At 43.7% G+C, this 18,019-nt stretch overlaps 1 protein-coding gene across 11 annotated transcripts in view; it reads left to right on the top strand.

The window, feature by feature from the left end:
* The window catches only part of PCYT1B (phosphate cytidylyltransferase 1B, choline), a 148,987-nt gene that overhangs the window by 28,374 nt on the left and 102,594 nt on the right, over positions 1 to 18,019 (top strand). The window contains exon 1 of one of the 11 annotated variants that reach the window (XM_058713659.1): positions 13,987 to 14,091. The exons of 9 other annotated variants lie outside the window; for them this stretch is intronic. In XM_058713659.1, the coding sequence (XP_058569642.1) occupies positions 14,038 to 14,091 (54 nt within the window). In that variant the 5' untranslated portion in view covers positions 13,987 to 14,037. Of the gene's footprint in view, positions 1 to 13,986; positions 14,092 to 18,019 lie in introns of those variants that run through there. One more of the 11 variants, XM_058713654.1, reaches the window with a different exon arrangement.

Below are 18,019 nucleotides of genomic sequence, written 5' to 3'. Positions count from 1 at the left end.
AGTATCACACAAGGAATTCAGCACACAGATGGAGAATTAATAAAAGAGTTTTGTAGGGTTTTCTCCATTCTACAAGGTAGGAGAGTAGCACAGTAGAAGTCTTCTTACCATATACAATGGGGACCGATAGGTTGGTTAATTGAAAAATAAAATGTCTCTGATAAAGAGCTTAAAAAGACGATAAATATATGCATTAAATATTTTTGAATTTAAAATAATATATTATTACTTTGCCAATCCTTTAATTGGACCACCGATTAGAACTCTGTGTTGTCTTTTCTTTATTGAGCATCACATAGGCAATATCTATGATTTCCATTTTGGGTTTATTCTAAATGAAGTGAAAACTTAAGATATTTGTAAAAAATGGAGTATAAAATGCTATGTTTTGGGGGATCTTGTTCCCTATCTTTACAGTTGTCTTGCCCTCACCTAATTCAATAGTAGTTTTTAAAAGCCACATGACTGCTTCTTGTCTTTTGAAAACAATTTAGTCTTAAAAATACTCTTTTTGCATCATTTTTATCAGTTTCCATAGCATTTAATTAAATTGTATCATTTCCATCACAGTGGGCATAAACAGGATGGGGGAAAGTTCAGTTAACTCTTATAAAATGTAAAACTCAACTTCTCAGAGCTAATCTACCCAGGCATTCTCAAGAGTAGCTTACTACCAGACAGAAGCATTCAGAGTGCTCTTAGGGTCCATAGGGAAAATGGAGGGCACTGGTTAATTCTGCAGGTTGGTTAACCTGGAGGTTGATTTAAGGGAATCACTACTGTTCCTCTCTGGCCATAAAATGTTAAAAATAATAGTAATCACAGCAGGAAGGAAATCTTGTGTTTGTCTTCCATGCTTCCGGTGTACTGCATTATTTAATGAGCACCTCCTTTGTGACTGCCACTCAGGAGATTCAAAGAGACATTCTTTTCAAGATATAAGCCATTAAATTGTTAAAAAACTCACTAAAAACCAATTCGTTGTTTTTTAGTATATTCACAGGGTTATGCAACCTGCAACACATTTTACTTTTAGAGGACTTTCATCACCACCTCCAAAAACTGCACTCAGTAGCAGTCAGTCCCTCCCCAGTCCTCCCAATAGCCCCGGTACTAGAAAACCACTCATCGATTTCTCTTACGTGGAGTTGCCTTTTCTGGACATTTTACAGAGGTGGAATCATACAACATGTCGTCTTTTGTGTCTGGCTTCTTTCAGTGAGTTTATCTTTTCAAGGTCCATTCATGTTGTAGCATGGATCTGTACTTCATCCTTTTTCATGGCCAAATAATATTCCATTGTATGGATAAACCACTATTTGTATCTCCATTCACCAGGCGGTGGACATTTGGGTTGCTTGCACTTCTTGGTTATTGTGAATAGTGCTATGACATTTGTGTACAAGATTTTCGTGAACACATGTTTTCAATACTCTCGGGTAAATACCTAGGCGTGGAATTGGTAGGTCAAATGGTAACTCTATTTTTAACTTTTTGAGGAACTGTCAATTACATTCCACCAGCAGTGTATGAGGTTCCGATTTCTCCACATCCTCACCAACTCTTGTTATTTTCCATTTTCAAAATTTTAGCCATCCTAGTGGGTGTGAGGTGGTGTCTCATTGTGGTTTTGGTTTGCATGTCCCTAATGGCTAATGAGGTTGTGCATTGTTCACATATCTATTGGCCATTTGTGTATCTTCTTTGGAGAAACGTCTTTTCAAATCCTTTGCCCATTTTGAATTGTGTTATTTCTTGCAAAGATCCATCTTTGCCTTAAAGCAAGGTTTCTCAACTTTGGCATTATTGACAATTTGGGTTGGTTAATTCTTCGTTATGGGGGGTTTTCTTGTGCGTTGTAGCATGTTTACAGCATCCTTAGTCTTTACCCACCAGATGTCAGTAGCACCCCCCCCAAGTTGTAACAGTCAAAACTGTGTCCAGGGGCACCTGGCTGGCTCACTCGGTGGAGCATGCAACTCTTGATCTCAGGGTTGTAATTTCGAGCCTCACGTTAGGTGTAGAGATTACTTAAGAATAAAATCTTAGTGGCACCTGGATGGTTCAGTCATTTAAGCATCTGACTCTCAATTTCGGCTCAGGTCGTGATCTCACAGTCGTGCGATGGAGCCCTGCATTGGCTCTGGACATGGAGCCTGCTTAGGATTCTCTCCCTTTTCCTCTGCACCCCCCCACCCAACAATTAAATAAATAAATAAATAAAATCTTAAAAACAACAACAACAACTGTGTCCAGACACTACAAAATCACCCTTGGGGAGCGGGATACAAATTATCCCTAAGTGAAGGACCGCTGCTCTAAAAGGTCCTCCTGTGCAGCTAAGAAACACTCACGTAGAAACGTAACTGAGCTTTAGGGGAGTGCTGGAGGCAGAAGCCCGTGGGAGGGTTGAGGATGATGTAAGAAAGTGGATGGATCCCGGAGGTATGAACTGATCTTCCCAAGCCTGGTTGATGGGTTAATTAACAACAGGAGAGACAGATGTCAAGGCTACAAGTGAGAATTAGGTAACATCATGAGATAAATAATGATTCAATATAATCACACCAAAGGAGTCGTAAGTTTGTATACAAAAGTATCAAAAGTGTGGTACATCTAGATTATGGGGTTTATGAATTTACTCTGAGCTGGTCTCTGGAAAGAGTGTCATCCCCTGATGCTCCTAGGAGTGAAGTATAAGTACCTGTTAAGTGGCCTTTCCCTGTTAGCCCTTGGCTTCATTTCTCCTGTTAGTCTCGTCTGGGGCGGGGGCGGGGGGGGGGGGGGGGGGGATGTGTGCACATCTGTCTCAGACCCAGTGCTGGGTTTCAAGGAACAGTAAGTAGCCGCTGAGCTAGCTTTTTCAGTAGGGCAAATGCAAAAGTCTATCTAATAGAACCCACAGAAAGCTGAAAAGCAAGGAAAGGAACAGGAGCAGCTTGACAAGGCCTCGGAAAGGCTCATTTGCAGACATATTTACTCTAATCCCCTGATCTACTCAGTTGGCATCTCTTAGTTCTAATTTCTGAAAGAGGGAATCTGAAGATCTGAGGAACCACCGAACAGCCCAAGGCTTGGTTTCTTCATCAGGTGTCCCAACCCAATTCCCTGGGCTGGGGGCTGGGGGCTGAATTCATAGAAGGGGTGGAGCGAGTTGAGGGCCAGATAGAGTAAAAGGAACTACCTCATCGATGCTTAAGCATTTCTACCACCTGTACAGATTCCCCACCCCACTGTTTATCTTCTCAAACGTGTTTGCCCCATTGCCACGTGACACACACGACACGTTTCACAGGAATGGCCTTGCTGTTGTTTGCCAGTAGAATACGGTTACCACCATTTACCTATGGCCCTGTGGTCTTGAGGTCAAGTATCTTTATTTTTTTTATTTTATTTAAAAAAAAATTTTTAACATTTATTCATTTTTGAAAGGCAGAGAGACAGAGCACAAATGGGGGAGGGGCAGAGAGAGAGGGAGACACAGAATCGGAAACAGGCTCCAGGCTCCAAGCCATCAGCCCAGAGCCCGACGCGGGGCTCGAACTCACAGACCGCGAGATCGTGACCTGAGCCGAAGTCGGACGCTTAACCGACTGAGCCACCCAGGCGCCCCTCTTTATTTTGTTTTAAAGTCATCGCTGTGCCCAGTGTGGGGCTTGAACTCACAGCCCTGAGATCAAGGGTCACGCGCTCTACCACCTGAGCCAGCCAGGCACCCCAGGCATCTTGACTTTAAAAGGTGGATGTGGGATGGGGGGCAAATTATCCATAATGTTTTCTATTGAATAACGACATTGTAGGCGGGTGTCATTGAAACTAAGGTCAACTATTTTAACACGAAAAATATATCTGTTGGGGAGCGCTGTCTGCATCCCCTTCATCCCAATCCTCCCCCTTTGGCGTCACAGTTGGGAATAAAGACTACTAAGCCGTTGAGAGACCGTACCTCCTTCCCACTGGTTAATAAAGTGATGCCCTGCCTTCACAGCCTATTAATTAAGAAGGTAATCAGTGCATGCTTCAAGTTTGCTATTTGAAACTCAAAGGCAATAAAATCAGAACACTACTCAGATTTTTTTCTCTTCAAGAAATGAATAACAAATTAGGGCCACAGAGCTAGAGTAATCACATTTTGAATGATTTCTCCTGAGCATGTCTTTAATAACCTGTACGTGTGGATAAGAAGAACAAAGAAAGGTAAAGTTAATTATCTAGGAAAAGCTTCATCAAGGAGTTTTGGTCACGTTAGCCCAGGGTTTCTCAACCTTGGTATTGATGATATTGGGGGCCAGACAATTCCTCGTTGTGGGGAGCAATCCTGTGCATATAGTGGGTTATTCAGCAACATCGCTGATCTCCAGCCAGTATCCCTGGTCTCTACAGTATAGCCTAGTAGCACCGCCCCACCCAAGTCTTGACAACCAAAAATGTTTCCAGACATGGTGACATGTCCTCTGTGGGGCAAAATCCTCCTGGATTGAGAACTAATGAATTAATCATATACATTCTTCTTACTCCCCATTCCTCTGGGGTCCCCCTAGGGTTTGTTGTTGTTGGTTTTTTTTTTTTTTTAATTTTTAACTTTACAGAAAGAGAGAGAGGGGGTGGAGGAGAAGGGCAGAGGAAGAGAGAGGATCCCAAGCAGGCTGCACACTCAGCGCAGAGCCCGACTCAGGGGTCAGTCTCACAACCCCAAGATCACGACCTGAACGGAAATCAAAAGTCAGATGCACAACCAAGTGAGCGACTCAGCCTCCGAGTTGGTTATTTTAAACCCTTAGAACCAAACGTTTTATACCAGCGCCCATCTACACTTTTCCAGGGAATGGTTTGAAAAGAAATTGACTGGATCAAAATTCCTCGTCAAAGTGACAAGAAGAGCTCTTTCCATTTCTGAATTGAAGAGTAGCAAACAAAAAGAACAAAGGAAGGAGGTCTAAGAAAGGTATATATGTAAAACACTCAACTAAACACTTATATTTAATCCCTATGAAACCCTCAGGGGCATAATTAGTCTTATTTTATTGGTGAGGAAACTGAGGTTTAGAGAAGTTACATAATTTGCTCAAGAACACAGTTTGTGGGGCGCCTGGGTGGCTCAGTCGGTTAAGCGTCCGACTTCAGCTCAGGTCACGATCTCGCGGTCTGTGAGTTCGAGCCCCGAGTCAGGCTCAGGGCTGATGGCTCAGAGCCTGGAGCCTGCTTCCGATTCTGTGTCTCCCTCTCTCTCTGCCCCTCCCCCGTTCAGGCTCTGTCTCTCTCTGTCTCAAAAATAAATAAACGTTAAAAAAAAATTAAAAAAAAAAAAAGAACACAGTTTGTAATTTGGTAGTGGAACTACAAGCCTGATGGCAAATTTGTTCCCATCTGCAGATTGCCTCAGTACATGCACTTAAAGTGTTAGACATCTCATAAAGCAAGGTGACCAATTTTTATCTTTTTAAAAAGAAATACAGCTTTTGGGGTGCCTGGCTGCCTCAGTCAGTAGAGCATGTGACTCTAGATCTCAGGGCTGTGAGTTCCAACCCCACACTGGGCATGAAGTCTACTTTAAAAAAAAAGTAAAAAAATTGTAAATACAGCTTTTATTATGAATAGTTTTTAACGTATGCAGAATTAGACAAAACAGTATCTCCCCATTTGTGCTGTTCATGTACTTGTCGTGCAGCTTCAATAACAGCCCAGTACTAATATTGTTTCATGCAGAGCTTCTCAACCTTGGCATTGACATTTTGGGCAGATCGTTGTACACACACCAGACAAGGCGAAACTAAAGCTGAGTTCTGACCGACTTGACTGGTAAAAGTACATTGAGTCGCTTTGGGATTCAGACAGTTTATTACTTACTTAGTGAAAGATATGTACCATTGGTGCCAGCTTCCTGTAGTCCTTGTCCCCTACACCAAGGACAGCAGGGCAACAAAAGAGGCCAGATGACCTCTAGACTTCTGCTGCTGAGGAGTCCATTGTAGATGGCAACTAACCGGTTTTCTATTCCGCAGGGCTGATGCGGAGGGGGACAGGGCCGGAAGCCCCATATCTCAGCAGAACTCAAGAGGCAATTAGGAACTGCTTCCTGGGGGTCTCTCAGCGGGAGATAGGGACAAGTAGGAGGTGGCCTCCTAGCAGCTCCTAACAGGCCTCCCACCTCTCATGGTCTGCCTCTGCCGACTGACGGACACTCGGATGAGCCGCAGTTCAAGTCTTTGCCAGCGCTAGCCATGTGGACACATTCAATGTTGTCAGGCAGGGTGTCAGCGCAGACCCATTCCCCCACGTTGGAGGGCTGTTTCTGTGCATTGTAGGATGTTTAGCACTAAATGCCTGGAGCATCACCCCCCCCCCACACACACACACACACACGTGGTAAAGAAAAATATCTCCAGACATCACTAAATGTATGCTGGGGGGACAAAGTTGCAGCCAGTTGAGAAGCTGTCATCTAGAGCCCTATCCACTCCCCACACCCACACAATATAATTCATCTGCAAATACTTCAGTGCATATTTCTAAAATAAAGTTAAAAAAAACCATAAACATGGGGCACCTATGTGGCTCAGTCGGTTGGGCGTCCAGCTTTGGCTCAGGTCATGATCTCATGGTCTGTGGGTTTGAGCCCCGCATCGGGCTCTGTGCTGATGGCTCAGAGACTGGACCCTGCTTCGGATTCTGCGTCTCCTTCTCTCTGTCCCCTCTCTCCACTCGAACTCTGTCTCTCTGTCTCACAAAAGTAAATAAACGTTAAAAAAAATTTAAAAACCCATAAACATGATATCAGTATCATACCTGAAACATTTACTAATAATCCTACTACAGCATCCAGAAACTGTCCAAGTTTCTCATTGTCTCATGCATGTTGTAATTTTTTTTACAGTGTTTTGAATTGTGATCCCAGTAATACGGGGTTTTCATTGCAATTGATGGCTGTGTCTTTTAGATCTTGTTTATTCCTCAGGTTTCTTGCAATTTTTTGGTTGCAGCAACTAAGTTTGTCCTATAGAGCTTCCTACAATCTGGATTTTGCTGATTGCATCCCTGTGGTGTTAATGTACTCCTTTATCCCTTCTTTATTTCCCATAAATTGGTCTTGGATCAAGAGGTGTGATCAAAACCAGGTTCTATTTACTTGGGAAACTACTTGATAGGTGGTGCGTGCGTCTCTCTCTGGAGTGTATGACATTGGCGGTTGTCTGCCTTTCTGTCATGCTGGCAGTTGTTGATGCCCCATGCCTAGATCCACTCATTCATGAGGGGTTTGAAAACAGGGAGAGTCTGATGCGTTACCTTCTTCATTACCTCCATACTTTCATTACTCATTCTCAGACGATCTGCTTCTCCTTACCACTTGGTCACTCAGAAGTACGTTTGTGTAGAAAAGGTAAGATAAATGCCTGATTCTTTCCCTCTGGCTTCCAGTTTTCAAAAATAATGCCTGTGACCCCTTGCAGCTGCCGATGCAGACAACTGACGTCTTTGGTTTGTTTGGGACTCTGTTCTATAGTATCATGAACTGGTGGATTTAAACGCAGTTGATGGATTTCAATACATTGCAGTTCTCATCCTAATCGATGCTTCAACTTTTCATCTTAGGCGGACAAGAGGGTTTCCAAGCTGACTCCTGAGTCCTTTGGACAATTTCTGTCGTTTTTGAAAACGGGATAGTAAAACGCATACGTTCACATCTGTATTTTTATCTTCAGTTTTGCTTTACAACAGTGTTGCTCAAAGTAAAATCAAGTTGAGGGAATCTCTGGGCCTACTGATTAGAATCTCTGGGAGTGCGGCCTGGGAAAGCAGTTTAACAAACTCTCTGGGTGATCCTTATGCACATTAAAGTATGACGACCTCTGCTCTAAAGAACTGACCTTAGAGCCTTGGGGTCACCTTTGTCACTTAAGATCTCTCGCCCTTCAGGAATTTCTTGGATGTCAACAGAGGGCACAGATCAATCATCCTTGAGGGTTATTTCCTACATTTTTGAAATAACCTGAAGCCAATTGATAGTTTGATAGGTGAATCGTAATTCTGGAAATCTGGTTAATACCACTTTGGATTAAAAAAATACTGATTTGATTACACAAAAACTCTTTGTCTTTTTAAGATTTTAAATAATCCCTGTACCCAACGTGGGGCTCGAACTCACAACCCTGAGATCAACAGTTGCATGCTCTACAGCCCCCAAAACTGATTTTCAGAAGTGGCGTTATAAAATTTCCGTGATGCAAATTCCGGAAGATTTATTCCAAAAACGTTCTGAGCAAGGGTAGTATTTTACATGCCAAGGACTGCCATGGTTTAATGCTGACGGTTTTGTTTCTTTTGAATTCCTACCCTTGAATGGCGCGGTGAGGTTCTCCAGGCTGCTTTGAGGAAATAAAGGACTATCTTTCTTTCAAAGTGTGCTTATCTCAGGCTTGCTTACTTACTTACTGAAGAGTATTTCTTCTGGTAGCCAGAGTGGGCTTCAGTGGAAGCACATTGACTGTCTACACTTACTGTCAAGCGCCATCAGGGAGTCATTCCACAGAGCCCCTCCCCTGGCACTGAAGTAGAGCAGGTGTTTCAAACGATCGCTTTTGGACACAGTGAAGGTTTTTACGTGGCCGCCTTTGTGGGACACATACATTAATAGGGTTTATTGTTTTCGATGCAAACAAAGCAGACATCCTTGGCAAAAAGTGAGTCCAAGGGGCGCCTGGGTGGCGCAGTCGGTTAAGCGTCCGACTTCGGCTCAGGTCACGATCTCGCGGTCCGTGAGTTCGAGCCCCGCGTCGGGCTCTGGGCTGATGGCTCGGAGCCTGGAGCCTGCTTCCGATTCTGTGTCTCCCTCTCTCTGCCCCTCCCCCGTTCATGCTCTGTCTCTCTCTGTCTCAAAAATAAATAAACGTTAAAAAAAAAAATTAAAAAAAAAAAGTGAGTCCAATAGTTGAGCATCAAAACCTATGTCTTAATAAAGTCTCTCATCATCTCTGCTTCACTTCGTCTCTGTGGCTCTAAACCTTTTTTGTTGTTGTTCTGCATCTTCAAAGTCTTTTTTTTTTAATGTTCATTTATTTTTGAGAGAGACAGAGAGAGCACAATCAGGGGATGGGGAGAGAGAGAAAGAGAGGGAGACACAGAATCTGAGGCAGGCTTCAGGCTCCGTCTGAGCTGTGAGCTGTCAGCACAGAGCCCGATGTGGGGCTCGAACCCGCAAACCACAAGGTCATGACCTGAGGCCCAAGTCAGACACTTAACCGACAGAGCCACCCAGGCACCCCCATTCTGTATTTTTAAAAGGCCTGATGCTGCAACCCACGCCTGTGAGGCCAGAATCTCCCGGGTGTGGGGACCAGGCTTCTGTAGTTTTGAAAGCTCCCCAGCTGATTGTCATGTGCAACTGGGGCTGAGAACTTTGCGAAGTAAATCAGAGAGGATGAGAAACTTGATTAACACACGAAATGAGGCTCCGAAAGTGTCAGGCTCTCTTTTTTCAAGAATAAGACAGTGGAGACGGGAGGGGGGGGGGGTGGCGCCTGGGTGGCTCAGTCGATGAAGCATTCGACTTTGCCTCGGGTCACGATCTCATGGATTTCTGAGTTCGAGTCCCGCACAGGGCTCTCTGCCATTGGTGCAGAGCCCACTTTGGATCCTCTATCTCGCTCTCTCAAAAATAAATATTTAAAAAAAGAATAAGAGAGTGGGTATACTTGTAGGCTGTTGGAAAGATTATTTCTCACTGCCACCACCTGATACTATTCAGACATTTACAATTCACCCACGGAGAAGATAACCTGGCGGGCGCACTTCTGTTTGTATTATGGAGGAAGAGCCCGCCGGATGCTACTTTGGGGAAGATTTATTAGAGCATGTGGAGACATCATCGTGAATGAGTGTTTCCTGATGGCATCCTCCACTGGCACCTGCTGAATGAGTCAAATATGAGATTCATAGGGGCTTAAAAGGTTTTATCTGGTTAGGTTGTATCGTTCAATGTCAAACTAAGTGAAAAGCTTTCAACACGAAGGCTATCCAAGGAGAGCAAATTGAGCAGAGCGCGGGAAATGTTGAGCTACAGCCACGGCCCACAATGAACACAGCCTTTGAAGTCCGACAGACCTGAGTTTGAAACTCAGCTCTGCCACTGACCAGCTCTGTGACCTTGGGAAAATTACTTAACCTCTCTATGCACTGACTCTTACCTGCAAACCTGGCATAGTGCCTGTGCCTGACACAGAGCAGGGGTTTACAAATTACCATGTTTTAAAATTATAGGCAATGTATTGTTCAAATATCTGCACGTGAAATAGCCCGTCTGATTCATGCTCAGGAATGTGTGGTAGGCAGAATAATAGCCCCCCCAAAGATGTCTACATTCTATTTCCCGGAACCTGGGAACCTGTAACTATGTCACTTGACATGGCAAAAGGGATTTCACAGATGTGATTAAGTTAAAGAGCTTGAGATGGCAGAGATTATCCTGGATTATCCGAATGCCTAATGGAATCGCAACGGTATTTTCAAGTGAAAGGGGCAGGCAAGAGAGTTAGAGAAGGTTGGCTATTGAAGCAGAGGCTGGACTGATGCAGTGCTGGCTTGGGAGATGGAAGGCACAGGGCTGTGAGCCAAGGAATGCGGGCAGCTCTAGAAGATGGAAGAGGCAAGGAAACAGATTTTTCCCCTAGAGCCTCCAGAAGAAACGCAGTCTTGCTGATACATGGATTTTAGCCTGCTGAGTTCCGTCAAGACTTCTGACCTCCAGAACTAAGATAAGACATTTGTGTTGTTTCAAGCTACGACGTCTGTAGTACATTGTTACAAACAGCAACAGGAAACCACTACAGAAGATAAAACCAAATCTCTCTTTTTTTTTAAGATCTTATTTTTAAGTAATCTCTCCATCCAACGTAGGGCTCTAACTCACAACTCCAAGATCGAGTCCTACGCTCCACCGACTGAGCCAGGCAGGTGCCCCCAAACCAAATCTCTCTTTGAGCATTCAAAGATGCTGGGTGCAGATTTTGCAAGATGAAGAGTTCACTCTTGGGTCCGTGCCATTCAAAATCAGTATAAAGTGCAAGGATTGTAATAACGGTCTACCTGTGAATGGAGTGCCCACCATCGTGGCACCAGGTGGCCTTGATCACGCACTTGCCAGTCAGGCACGTTTGGATCACGTTCACAAGGCCCCAGGCACAATCCTCAGGACACAGCAGTATTTGCTGCTGTACTGGGAAACCACGTCTGGTGGCAATGCAAGAAGGAAGCAAACTGGTTTCAGCATATCAAGAGCCAAGAAAGACAACCCTTTAGGAGTATCAGAGGAAGTATAAATTTGGTCAAGACAATTTGATAATAGTATTGAAAAACATACACAAAAAGCCTTGACAATGCAAGTAGCCTGACTCAGCAATTCTCCTTGTTGGAAAATTTATGGAAAAACTGCATTAGTATGCACGTCCTTCACCTGCATACAAAAAAAAAAAAATCCTTCCATGGTTGCCATAATTACTTCTAGAATAACACTTGGGGAGACTGACGGGCGTATGGTAGTAAGTCCACTTACGCTCAGTAGGTAATTAAGACTGGCAGGTGTTTGTACTGACCACAGCTTGGTCTAGATTTGACCGTGTGTTAGATCAACCTTGGTGGTCCCTGAGCCACCTTTTCTACATTTGATCTTTTTCATGATAATCACCAAAATGGTGATTGTGACTAACACTTCCAATGTGAACTCAGTGCCTGCCCTTGAACATTTATCATAAACTATCATCCAATTTTGTGGCTCAAATTAAAACTTTTCTATGTGTAATTGAGCCATTAAGTGGTGAAAATTACCTGTATTTTTACTTATCCGCTGACATACAGATAATATATTTGACATGCAAAAGTTGTGAATCCAAATTGTGCTCAAATCCAAGAGAGGAGTCTTTATTCATTTTTTTTCCTGTTGTGTCTGTTTCAGCCATATGTCTGGACCCAAACCCCATCACGGAGAGACCAAAATTTACACAATATTCTTGAGTATGATGGCGGCTGCATTTGGAGTTTTGATTAAACTGCACTACATGTGTGATTATTACTTGTAAACAGATGATTAGATATTAATTAGACAATAAGTGATTGTAAAGCACTTAGAAAGTAAAAGTGTTTATAAATACCACCAAGTAATAGCAACAATAATTCTTTACTGACTACACAGCTGCTAATGTCAATAAGAATGAATTATTCCAGCCAGGGCAACTTTAATTTATTAAAAAAAGCCCTACTATCCTATCTGTTTTGCTATAGCAAAACAAAATGTACTTTATTTATAACTGATTTGATCACCAGCATTTAGATAAACACATCTCATATAGATAAAAACAACTTACCTCTTTTAGGACCTTCTCAAACACAGCCACAGCCACTATGGCATGGCGTCTTTGAATGCTAAGAAATGGAGCTCCTGACTGGTCATTTCTGACTTATGTCTCATGTTTATTTCTTTTAAATGTAAGATGTAAGATGACATCTCGTTGGTGGCATTTTCATTCATGTAGGAGGTTAGTCATGTTGGGTCTGTGCAATTGTTCCCCAGCACCTTAAAGCAGTGCTTAAACTTGGGGCGCCTGGGTGTCTCAGTTGGTTGACTGTCCGACTCTTGATTTCCACTCAGGTCATGATCCCAGGGTCATGGGATTGAGCCCAGCGTTGGGGTTAGCGTGGAACCTGCTTAGGATTCTCTCTCCCCATCAGCTGCTGGGTGGCTCAGTTGGTTAAGTGTCTGACTTTGGCTCAGGTCATGATCTCACGTTTCGTGGGTTTGAGCCCCACATCTGGCTCTATACTGACATCTTGGAACTTTGAACCTGCTTTGATTCTGTGTCTCCCTCTCTCTCTGCCCCTCCCCCACTCACGCACATGCGCGCGCTCTCTCTCTCTCAAAAAAAAAATAAACATTATAAAATTTTAAAACAGGATCCTCTCTCCCCATCTGCCCCTCTCCCCCACTCACACACTCTCTCTCTAAAATAAAAAATTTAAAAATTTAAAATTAAAAAAAAAAAAACAGTGCTTAGACTCAATAAATTTTGGTCAAACGAATGAGTGAAAGTTAATTCTTTTCTGATTATGACAGAAGCCCCAAAAGGAAGAAAGTCCCTGTTAGGGATAAAATAAAGCACCTTCATTCTATCTTCTTGATTTTGTTTTTCAAAAAGTAAGTTTTGAAGCTCTGACTACTTTCTATGTCTGACCATTATTTTTTTCCCCCTAATGGCTTTAATCAGCCTGGCTCTTGACCCACTGGTGAATCTGGCAATGCCTCTGTGTTTATTTTTCTGTCATAATTAAATGCAAGCACCCTCAATAAGTCCAGGTCCATGGTTTTAGAGATAGGAAATGAAGTGAATGAATATAAGTGAAGAGTGCTTCATGTTACATGAATTCAATAGGAAAGCGGTGAAGGGGCTATTTTGGATGATGAAATATGCATGAGTCAGCTCAGCAGCATTGTTAACAAAGCAAATATAACTGTATCAAAAAGGGAGACAGCGTAGTGTGGTAGAAAACAGAGTTGAACTTTGATTCAAGAGACCTGGATTCAGGGGACAGTTCGTCCCCCTTACTGTGTGACCCTACTCAAGTCACTTAACCTCTCCGATTCTGTTTGCTCATTTGAAAATTTTCAGTATGAAAACTTGTCCATCTCAGAGTGCTATTATGATATAATTTAATGTGGAAAAGCACCAAGTGAGGGGTGAAATGCTTTACAATGGAAAACATTTTTATTACCACAATTTCCCCGAAGTAGGTGAAAAGGATTTATATGTGGGTTTCATTACTTAGTATGGTTGAATTTTTTTCTCGACTAGGTCAGGTTTCAGGCCCAAACCATAAGCCACATGTGGAAAGCTGAGTAAGGGGCTCCAAATAGAGCCATGAATGTAACAAAATTCTGTACAAGGTCATAATGGTTTCCGGGAAACGCTGAATTCTGTCCACTATTATGTTGCTCTTTCAATCTCCTTTCTTTAATAAGCTCCTTGCTTGGTAGATCTGAGGCAATGAGAAAAAATGAATGAGAAAGAAAAAGGGAAGGTGGAAGAAACAGTGAAGTCACGATTGATGGTAAGGAGGAGGGATTTCAGAGGAAGGAGGTCTCTTTTTTTTAAATTTTTTTGTTAATGTTTATTTTTTAAGGAGAGAGAGACACAGAGTGTGAGTGGGGGAGGGGCAGAGAGAGAGGGAGACACAAAATCCGAAGCAGGCTCCAGGCTCTGAGCCATCAGCACAGAGCCTGATGCAGGGCTTGAACCCACGAACCGTGAGATCACGACCTGGGCCGAAGTCGGATGTTTGACTGAGCCACCCAGGCGCCCCTGGAAGGGGGTTTTACATACGGCATTCTTGACAAATAGTAGGAGCAGTATAATATATGGAGGGACATACAGACTGTAGCTAAATAATTTAAAATTACCACTACGGTTGAGCTAACATTTTTATACAATGGACATAAAATTTTCTAAAAGGATGACTAAAGATTGGAAAATAAAAAAGGTAAAGAAAAGGCGTTTTGAAAGAAGAAGACTCTTAAGTGTAAGGCCTACTTCAAAAACACAGGCGAACAGACATTTCCATGTGGTGTTATGGCTCATTTTTATCCATATGAGTATATAAAAGACATTTTGCCATAAGAAACAGATATTAACTTTACGATGGGGCGCTGAAATAGTCTTATTTGGAGATGTCCCGGGAGCAGATCCTGAGACAAAGATTCAAGTTCCAGCAGTTTGTTTGGGAAGTGAGCCCAGGAAACAGCGGCAGCAGTGTGGGCAAGCAAGACAAGGGAATAAAGCCGGGCGATGGCGGGGGGCACTGTCAAGCCAGCCACACCATGGCAAGTGGACCTGAATCCCACTGGGGACCTCTGTCCACGGGGAGCACGCGATTTGGAGTCATCCCACTTGAGGGCCGAACCCACGGGGGTGTTTAGACTTTCGCTCCTGTCAGTCACTGCTTGAGAGCTCTTAGGGATTTGGGCTGTTAATTTCCCAGCCCCTCAGCTCTGCCTCCCCGGGGCTGTTGTTGGGGGGTCTCCCATGGCCAGAGCAAGCCCTCACACAGAGATGCAGTTGAGAGCATGTGGCAGCGGGCCGGCCGTTGTCCACCACAGTGAGGCCTGGGGGCATCGGGCTCACACGGGCTCCTGCTCTAAAGAGATAATTTTAGTTCTTCCCTGCAGATCTTTGGGAATGGACTTTCAACAATATGATGTTGTTCAAGGGCATACCGCTTGTAGGAAGAATAATGTCATTTTGTAGGTCTCTTCTAAGCTGAAGTCTCTACAGGTTGGTCTCCTCGTCTGCAGAGGGGGGCCCCTGTTGCTATCTGCTCAGCTGTTGTGGGACTTACAAGTAGCCCAGGATAAGTACCCAGCACAGTGCTAGGAATGTAAGAGGTACTCAATAAATGGGAGAGATAACGACGGCTGTGCATGTGAGCGGCAGCGCCGATGTGCCGAGCTCTCACCGAAGCCGTGCCCTGCTCGCGCAGGGTACAGGACTCAGGACCCCTGGCCCCAAATGCTCCCTGGAGATTTTCTGGACAGCCTGCCTCCAACACGATGCCTCTACTTATCCTAACTGGAGAGAGGACTCTCCCAGCTTGTCCCTCGCTTTTAGCTTTCTTGTTTCCTTTCACTGAGTCCCTGCCTCTTTGTGTATGTTCATGTGCCAACGTCTGTCTGCCTCACCCCGACCCCGTACCCAGCCCTTCATACCGTTGGGGAGGAGGGATGATGTTCATTTTTTTCCTGACTAAAAGGGGAATAGATGTTCATCTTTTACATACTTGTTATAGATACGAAGATACAAAAAAGAAAGCAAATATCGCCCCCGATCCCACAGCTTAAAGATGTCACTATTCACATCTTGGTGTACTTCCCTGTGGGACTTTTCTCTAGGCATGTACATATCTTTTGGTATCTTATTTTGTGGTCTGCTTTTTTTGGTGATGTAATGTTAACATGTCGCCATAGCATTAGAATGGCTTCAAAAACACGACTGCTAACGCACGTCTAACACTATATGAATGTATTTTGTTTTCACCATTACTCCTATTGCTGTAAGTTCTATTTTTTTTTTTTTGCCTGTTATAAGTAATTCTGCATTAAGCGTCTTTGTCCATAATTATTTGTGTGCTTCTCTGATTATTTCTTTGGCGATAGGTTCCCAGGAGGAATTCCTAGGTCAAAGGGCATGCATGTTCTAAAGGCTGTTAGCATGTACTGACAAATGTCCTCCATGGAGTTTTTAACAATGTTAACACAGGTATAGACTTGTGTATCCATTACCATATCAGGATAGGGAACAATTCTATCACCCCCATAACTTACCTTCTGCTATCCCTTTACAGTCATCCCCTTCCCCTCTGCTAACCCCTAGAGGGTTACGGAACATTTAATTCCATACTGTGGAATTAACTGGTCATTCTCAGCTAATCACCTTAACAGCATGTGGAAGCCCCCACGTTAAAATTACTCCCACAAGGACCCTGCTGGACACCAGGACTCTGCTAAATAGGCAGGTGAGCAGATGAGCCTTCCATCTAGAATTCCCTTCTAGAAAGGGAATTCGAGGACCAATTAGGAACCAAGCTGGCAAGTGACCCAGAACCTAGTGGGGGTTAAGGGGGGTTAAGTGCTTTCCAATGGGACCGTGTGGCTCTAGACAGTGGTTCTCAAACTTTACCAAGCGGCAGAACCTGCAGATTTCACCGAAACACAGATTCCTAGTCGCCACCACCACCGTCTGATTCGGTAATCTGTGGCAGGGAAGGAAGAATTTCTGACAAGTTCCCAGGGCTGCCGTTGTGGCTCCTTTGGGGACCACATTTGGGAACTGCCACTGTAAGGTAAAGAAAATATTGAGATGAGATGAACAATATCACTCCCATGTCACCCAGCACAGTGGGAAAGGACCTCTTAAGTGTACTGTAGGGTTTGGCTCTTCCAGGCTTGTTAGAGATAAACTTGCAGCTTGAGGTGTTTTGTGTTTCCAGGAGGGCAGACAGGGCAGGAAGGAAAGGCCAGGAAGTGGGTGGGATGACCCCTTTTCAGACGACCCGGTGTCACTGGAATTCCTGCATTACTGGAGCTCTCTTAAGCATAGGTAATAATGGGGATGTCAGATGATGCCATTCTCACTTAAAGTGCCAGGATGTGTAACTGAAAATCTATGCTGCAGAATCCATTTTCTTTTTTTTAAGGCTAGCTCTCTTTTTTTTTTTTTTTTTTTTTTTTATTTATTTTTGGGACAGAGAGAGACAGAGCATGAACGGGGAGGAGCAGAGAGAGAGAGGGAGACACAGAATCGGAAACAGGCTCCAGGCTCCGAGCCATCAGCCCAGAGCCTGACGCGGGGCTCGAACTCACAGACTGTGAGATCGTGACCTGGCTGAAGTCGGACGCTTAACCGACTGCGCCACCCAGGCGCCCCAAGGCTAGCTCTCTTGATTCGAGGGGCAACGAAAATAATGCCCCTATATTAATATGCCACATTCTAATTTACAAAGTGCTTTCACATAATATTTATTTGGTCTCCCAAATTCTGTGAGGGAAGCAGGACAGTGTTTTTATCCCACCCTTTTTTAAATTTAAATTTTAGTTAACATGCGGTGCCATATTGGTTTCAGGAGCAGAATTCAGTGATTCATCACTTACATACAACACTCAGTGCTCATCACAAGTGCCTGCCTGAATGTCCATCACCCATCTAGCCCATCCTCCACCTACCTCCCTCTGTCAACCCAGGTTTTTCTCTGTCATTAAGAGTCTCTTATGGTTTGTTTCCCTCTCATCTCCCCCCCCCCCCACTCCCATATGTTCATCTGTTTTGTTTCTTAAATTCCACATACAAGTTAAGTCATACGGTATTTGTCTTTCTCTGACTTATTTCGCTTAACATAATACATTCTAGCTCCATCTATGTCATTGCAAATGACAAGATTTCATTCTTTTTAATGGGTGAATAATATTCCATTTTGTGTTTGTATGTGT

Source organism: Neofelis nebulosa, chromosome X, assembly GCF_028018385.1.
Source record: "Neofelis nebulosa isolate mNeoNeb1 chromosome X, mNeoNeb1.pri, whole genome shotgun sequence".
Classification (NCBI taxonomy): Eukaryota; Metazoa; Chordata; class Mammalia; order Carnivora; family Felidae; genus Neofelis; species Neofelis nebulosa.
Note: the sequence above shows the minus strand (reverse complement) of the source record. Positions and strands in the feature narration are given on the sequence as shown.